Raw genomic sequence first — 7,500 nt, forward strand, 5'->3', positions numbered from 1 at the left:
GGTATGTTTTTATTGCTGTCATTTAAAAGTAAAAAACTTTCAGAGTAAAGTTTTTGAGCTTAAAACAGTGTGACGTAGTAAACCTGGGTTGGAACTTGCTTCTAAAAGAGTCATAATTCGGTCCTTTGTGCACTGCAACCATAATGGCAGATCAGCATTACATTCCATGCTTTAATTGTAACTTTGTAAGACCATAATTATTGTACAGCAAACAATTTGTGGGTCGTCACGTTGTCCGTTGTCCAATTGAGACAGCAGTTTAATTCGTTATCAAGATAATTACTAAGAGGCTTTTTGAAATTACAAGTTGTTGATTCTGTAATAAAGTTCTCCTTACGAAACTTGGGAAGTAATTCTTTCCATGAGAGCTTTGTTTGGTTCTGACACCAGGTCAGGGAGGCGACACTTTTGGTTGCTTTACTAAGTGATGCCACACACATTGTAATTATGTGTTGTCTCTGAGGCCCTCCAGTACTTGACACCCACTTTTAAATATAGCAGTTGTTTTGTTCCAAGTTAAACAGCCTAACCTCACAAGAGTCTCTTGTAGCTTTGTGGTAGGGCATCTGAACTAGTAATCATTGGCCCCATATGCCACCCTGTCTCACAACAAAGAAACTTCATTCAAAATCATGTGTTGTATTGTTGCCCAAGAAATAAAATTAGCAAGAGCCAGCCCATAAAGTTTTTATTCTTTTACAAGCAACATTCTTACAGATCTCATACAAACCCAGTCCCAGAACAATATCTCTTATTTCACTTCCTGGGTTTTGCCTTCTTCGCTAAGGTTGCAAACTAAGAAACAAGTAGCTGTCGCAAACAGTATCCATGACATACTGCTGTGGGTAACCTCAAGAAGGACTAGCATCCCATCCAGGGGGGAGTGGAAATACTCTCAGTGGCTTCATGCTACAGAAAACAGGTTAAAGCTACGGCTGTGAGCCTCCAGTTGCTTGTGTTTGACTTTGCCTGGCCTTTTTGTAACTAACAGAAAAAAAGGGAGAAACTGAGGGTGGTAAGCAGTTTTATTATATCACTTGGTGGACCACATTCCGCCTTGCAAATCATAACGTGGCTAGTACCTAAGATGTGGGATTGGTCATCTTTAGCAGGGAGGGCAAAGGCCTAGTGCCAATGGAGAGAGGCCAACCTTAAAATCTCCCAACTCTTCCCTGAGCCTCTCATGTAAGTTTTTCTAGCATTTCATTTTCTGCCTCCTAAGCATTGATGCCCCTTCCCCACCAACTTGTTAGCCATGACCTCTCCCTAATGCACTTGTGATAAAGTCGAACAAATAATCATAATGTTATATTGATCACTATAGCTCAAGGCAGAAGGCAGCAGAGAGAAGCCACCATCTAACTCTGACAAGAAAGAGAACACAACCACAGGAAAAAGTCAAGGCCAGCTGACATCCAACAGTTCACAAGCAGCACAATCTCCATCTCATGTTTCAAACAATCAGCTTCAAGAACCAGTGTCTCCAGGAAGAGACGGCTCCAGCACAGTGGGCAGTATCAACCAAGGAGGGAGTTGCTCACAGACTTGCGTTGGAAGCAATTTTGAAGTTGACACAGTTTCATCTAGCTGTGACAGAGCACCCGGGGGCCTAGATATCCCATTAAGCCAAGGCAGTCCCAGAAGCGTTGGGCAGTCTACATTGGGTTTATCACCCAGAAGTCCTCCCTTTGTAAACCATCTTCCAGATATTCTGGAAGGTGAATGGGAGTCGGCTGATAGTGGTGGCTTAGTCACTACTGCACAGTCAGTTGAGGCAAGACCACCAACGAACCCTGTCGCTCTCCCAAAGATTGATGTTCACAAAAGGGATGTGGCCTCATGGGTGAATGATGTTCATCGTCGGATGAGCCAGTCATCTCGCAGATCAAGTGAAACTAGCCATTTACCTGTGGAACTCAACGGTGATGCAAGCAGACGATCAAGCCAGGAAAGTGGTTGGTCCTCTTATGGAAGCCGCCGATCCAGCCGTGCTAGTCCATTCCCATCAACAAATGTTCAGCACCAAGAAGTTATTCCTCACTATCCTAACAATGGGTCTGTTCTTCCGGTTCCAACAGGGATGACAATGCATTGTAAACCCCCAAATTTTCATCCTCTTGAAAGCACTGAAGATGCTCATAGGAGAATCAGTGAGACCAGCACATGTAGCAGCCACAAAAGGTTGAGTCGCAACAGTAGTGGTTATGGAAGCCAGTCCAACCTGGCAATCATTAGAAGTCCAATGTTTCACAAAATTTCACCATTATCCTACTTGATGCCACCATCCCCTGCACAAAATGATTCTTCAAGTAGGAGAAAAAGTGACACAGTGATTTGTGAAGCAGATAGTTCGGGAAGCTATCTCCCAAATAATGGCAAGAGTGAAGTGCGCCGTAGTAGTGAACCCATTAGACGTGCCAGAGCACCTCTTTTGAGAAACGAGCCAACAAGTGGACCTCCTAACAGAGAGGCCTCACCGATGCCAAATTTAAACGAGACAGAACTGATGTGTGGGGATGTGGACCCAAAAGAGTTTGATGCTTATCTAAATCCAACTGAAGATGAGCAGTTGGAATCAAATGTCTTGTATCCTACATCAGAAAATCAAAGTAGTCCATCCACCTGTCCAGGGCAGACCCAGCGATTGTGTCACTATCCTTATCCCAAAGAACAACAGGTCACCCATCAATCACAACAACAACAGCCTGGTTTACAGATTGTCCATCATAGACCCCAGCAATCCCATCCACATCAAGCTGTTGCGTCAAACGAAAAGCTGTCACCTTCAGGAATAAATGGGCCCAATTCTGCAAGAAACTCTCAAGATGGATATTGGGGTTCAGATTGGTGCAGACCAGGGCAGCAACCAGATCTGCAAAATGGTTACCCCATTGCACCAGCAGAGAATGGTGCATATGACATATCAGTGGGGCCACAAGGACAGAAAAATCCAAATGCTGCGGAAAATTATGAGGAGGCAATGGTTGCAGGTTTTGGCTTACTATCTACTGAAAGTAGCGGTGTGTCTGAATTTGTTGGAAATGGTAATATGGTAGTAAATGACATGAACACACTGTTGAACTCTCTTCGTGAGGAAGAACGTTATCTTGAAATGTGTCAATCAAGAGGTGTGACTGGAAGTGCAATGTCTATTTTTTAATTCATTTCGTGACATGCTTAGCAAACAACCGTAAATTATTTATGGTTAATGTTACTGTTTTCAATTTGTTATATCTCCAGTGTTTAAAGGATACAACCTTGCCTGTAACATAGGGTCTGCTAAACTTGCTTTACATAACTTAGCCAAGATAAATTCTACAAAGTTGGACAATAGTATTTATGATAACGGTAGTAATAGTTATGCGGTTTTAATAGTTGAGGTCAATGTCCTTAAAATGAAAAAAATTATATTACCATATTGCAATAATTTAAATCACAATTTTCCCATTTAGAATGATTTTTTAGATGTTTAAAATATCTAAAAAATCAAATTGTCTTTTGTTTTTTGATGATTTTTAGATAAAAGTTTCCTTCATTCTTAAGCAAAATGACATAACTTTCATGACAAAGAGGATGGGTATTGGTGATGCCCATCTCAGAATTTCATTTTGAGCCGTACATCTTAAGGCAAAATTAATATTCAAGAAGCTTGAACATCTAAGATTTATGTAAGGTTAAATATTTAAGCACAGGAGTGCTAATTGATGACACTAGGAAAAAAATAAATCAAAATTATCAAATTTTGGTTTTGAGGAAGGGAAAAACCTGGACAAAACCCTTGAACAGGGAGATGAGAACCAACAAACTCTGGGAGTGTTTCGTTGGGAAAATCCGAGACTGGGTACTTGATCCAAGAAACCAAAAATCTGAAAGTGGATTTTTTGGTTGTGAAATTGGCACATTCAGAATACAAAGTAATATTAACATAACATTTAGAAGGTATCATAATTGAGTGAAGTACAATCATCCAGGTGAGTGTAGTTAACCAATCACATGAACGACCAGAGTGTTTATGCCATCTGCTGGTGTTACACTGATCACTTGCCTATGAAGATTACTTCTGCTCAGGTTGAGGAAGCCCTCTCAGGACTACACTCACCCTGCCGATCATACTTCACTTAATTACATATGTATATAGGAGCAGATTTAGGACTCATGTAAATTTCCAATTTACATGATTTTGAAATGCATTTTTCCCTCCTATGATAAATGCCATGGCCTATTTCCTGAATTGTACAAGCTTATTTATCCACCTTATCTGTGTCACTTTCTGTCAGAAAGAAGTTTTGTTATTTCCATAGCAGTGGAAACCTTGTACTTATTTCCGTGATTCAATATCATTTCTAGGAGACTTGACAGGTGACTTCTTTGTTCACTCAGGGTTTTTTTTGTCTTTAAGACTGCTTGTCATATATTCATTCTTTTCTGATCTAGACCGCTAAAAAATGCAGAGATCATAAGCCCAAAAAATCCAGAATCTGCCCAGACTTTGGATATTTTACCTTCAAATCCACTATTGGATTTTAGTTAAAAAAAACTCCGTTTTTAGATTCAAAAACCCAGATTCAGATTCCCCAAAGAAACACACCTTCAAACCTCACCGTAAAACTTGCTCCCCTATTGTGAAGGCAGGTGTGTTTACCTTTACATTAATTTTATCAAACTATAATAGAAACCTAGATTTTTCAGGAAGGTTGCATTACATGTACCTGCCAATGACTAACTGTGAGAATTTCAGTCTGCTTCTAAAATGTTCTCACTGACTTTGAAAATTAAACTTATGACTTGAAATTTCTTCAAGAAAAATTATTAGTACATACAGTGTACTTTGAATGCTACAGTAGATACCCACTAACACGCAGTATTTGAAATCTTATAGACACCTTTCTAATGTGCACTTATTGTAATTCCCTCCTTCATGTCGAGGAGAGTAAATGATTGAATGCTTTACCTCACTTTGATGAGCCTCCTCATAAATAATAATAATAATAATAATAATAATAATAATAATAATAATAATAATAATTGAAAATAATAATATCTCTAACCACTAATGAAATGAATCAATAATATTATTGCTCTCATGCCTAAATAAATCAAGAGCTTGTCTTCATTCCCTATGAACAGTTACAAGAACAAGAAGAGAGAGACCGAGGGAATGAGGTTGATACATGCAAAAGGACAGACCCTACCACAGAATTTTGGAGCATCCAACTTCCCAAACAGCAAATCAGGGCATCCACTCTCTGTGCATGTATATTACATACAGTGAAACACAATCAATCAATGAAATGACAGAACAGAATAACAACAACAACTGCTCGGAATTCCAAATGTCCGGAGGCAAACCAGTTAGCTATTAATTTACAAGTGCAGCCAAGATGTTGAACTACGTAGTTTTGGGCAGAACAGGTCTTGAACCTGCCTCCACCCTCCCTTCTTAAAAACAGGGAAACAAAAACATTTTCAAATTCTCAATTCTTTTATTATCGCACTCAGTAGATGGAAACCAGAAACAACTTGTTGTCAAAAAAAATGTGACAGTGAAAGGCATGTTGTGACACATATTAATAATTATTAATTTTGGCACAACAGAAGTACATGTAACATGCATATAGAGTAGCAGGGTCCCAGCTTTTCAACAGTAACAACACATCATTTCAATCAAAGCATAAACAAGGTGCTCATACTGCTTACGGCATAAAATGTTCTGACTCAAGGATGTTGCACGGTAGGATATCCCAATTCTCTCCTTTTGTTTGGAGTTGAGTTTCCAAAAATCATTGGTTATACAGTCATGCATACTGGACAGAATTTTTAATGTACTTTATGTGTAGAAAAAAGTGATGAATTCCATGCACAGAAAAATAGCATGGACAAATTTAGTGTACGGCTGCCAACAGCCCTTTCTATTTTTGAAATATATTATTCATATCACATTGCCATACATTAATTTCATTTTCACATTCAAAGACTGTCGTTAATTTGTACCAGAATGGATCCTTGTTATCTGGCCAGGAGCACACCATAATTATAGTCTTTATAGAGTGTCATGTTTACCACTTGCAAGTAGACTGGCCTTGTTATGGCACTAGTGAACGACTGTCAATTTTCCCTGCAAAAAAAATGAACCCCTTTTTTTCATGTACAATTTCTCCAAATAGAGAGCATTGTCACATTTTCACTTAGGAAAAAAAGTACTGCAAATACAAATACAACAATTCATAAAATCAAGGTAATAGTGGCTTAGGGTTAGGGTTAAGGTTTTCTTCCCATTCTTAGTTTTTAGCATGTTTAAGCTCTAGTCCTTTAAGTTTACCATACACTTCAATCATGAGTTTTTGGCATAGGACAACTGGGGAACCACTCCATGTGTATGATCTTACATGCATCTTATCATAAGGTTACATCGCACAGAAGGAAGCTGCTGCAAGAAACTCTTTGCGCGCATCAGTGATAAGACTGATACAAATTTAGAAAAAATATATATACACATAAAGAGTGTGGGGAAATAAAAAAACAAGCCATGTTTTTCTTTAAATACTAACCTGTGAATACTGATGGGAAGTTTCGAAGTGAAGGAGTGTTCCTTCGAAATCCAAAACAACCATGGTATCCATTAAGAGGAGGGATGTTTTCCATGAACAATCCATGACCACCAACTTGATCTTTGGAGTGTCCTTTGAGTGAAAGAAACAAAAACTTGCTAATAATGTACAGCAGGGATCACGGAAATGTGACCACGTTTAATTGATTAAATTCTTTTGTGCACACACCCCTTGGGTTCTCGTTACAAGATAAACAGGAATTTTGTCTGTCACCATCACCATTAAGTCTAGAATTTATCACCATGGGCAAAAGCACCTAAAATGATGCCAGCCACACTAAACACTTAATGACTGGTCCCGAGGAAAACAAAATGAACTGTTTCCTGACGGACCAGTCATTGAGTGATTTGTTATACAGCACAAAAAGAAAAATGTGCAAATGGCAACAACGACAGCGGTCGTCGGTCAACATTCGCGGGTAACAGTGCACTGTTACCCTCTGATGTCACATATTTTGCACTGTTGCCCGCTCAGAGACTTTTGTTTTGGCGGAAACAGTTTTATTGTCAGATGTCATGTGACCTTGAAGTAACCAATAAGAGAACATGCTATTAGGAGAAAATTTTCAGCTTATATAACAATAGAAATTGTTACCCTGTATTATGAAAACAAGTAGAGTAATCTTTTCAAACCACTTCCCGTATTAATAACAATAATATTATTATTCCTTTTTTTTGGCTCACTCTGTACAGGTGCTTCTTCACCACTTGGTCCCCTGACCACCAGTACGGTAAACACCTGCAGATAAGCGGCACCCTTTTTCCAAAAAATCATCACTAGAAAATCGGGGGTGCAGCTCATCTGTGGGAACATTTAAAAAAAAAAGGCTGCTTCAGGTGTCCAGTGTCTGATCTAATCTACAAACGTTCTGCTCATGTTCTTGGTGTAGTGC

General features: G+C 39.0%; 2 protein-coding genes across 3 annotated transcripts in view; one reads left to right on the forward strand and one right to left on the reverse strand.

Annotated features, from left to right (window-relative positions):
- The window catches only part of LOC138012654 (transcriptional activator GLI3-like), a 14,189-nt gene extending 9,383 nt beyond the window's left edge, over positions 1–4,806 (forward strand). For both annotated transcript variants that reach the window (XM_068859481.1, XM_068859482.1), the window contains exons 5-6: position 1; positions 1,325–4,806. The exon at position 1 is cut by the window's left edge and continues 104 nt beyond it. In XM_068859481.1, the coding sequence (XP_068715582.1) occupies position 1; positions 1,325–3,160 (1,837 nt within the window). In that variant the 3' untranslated portion in view covers positions 3,161–4,806. The remainder of the gene's footprint in view (positions 2–1,324) is intronic.
- Positions 4,807–5,802: 996 nt separating this feature from the next.
- The window catches only part of LOC138012657 (sperm microtubule associated protein 1-like), a 5,929-nt gene continuing 4,231 nt past the window's right edge, over positions 5,803–7,500 (reverse strand). Inside the window, exons 4-5 of the mRNA XM_068859485.1 lie at positions 6,549–6,680; positions 5,803–6,115 (exon numbers count right to left, since the gene is read on the reverse strand). Coding sequence (XP_068715586.1) covers positions 6,084–6,115; positions 6,549–6,680 — 164 coding nt within the window. The 3' untranslated portion in view covers positions 5,803–6,083. The remainder of the gene's footprint in view (positions 6,116–6,548; positions 6,681–7,500) is intronic.

The sequence above is a fragment of the Montipora foliosa genome, chromosome 8 (genome assembly GCF_036669935.1).
Source record: "Montipora foliosa isolate CH-2021 chromosome 8, ASM3666993v2, whole genome shotgun sequence".
NCBI lineage: Eukaryota > Metazoa > Cnidaria > Anthozoa > Scleractinia > Acroporidae > Montipora > Montipora foliosa.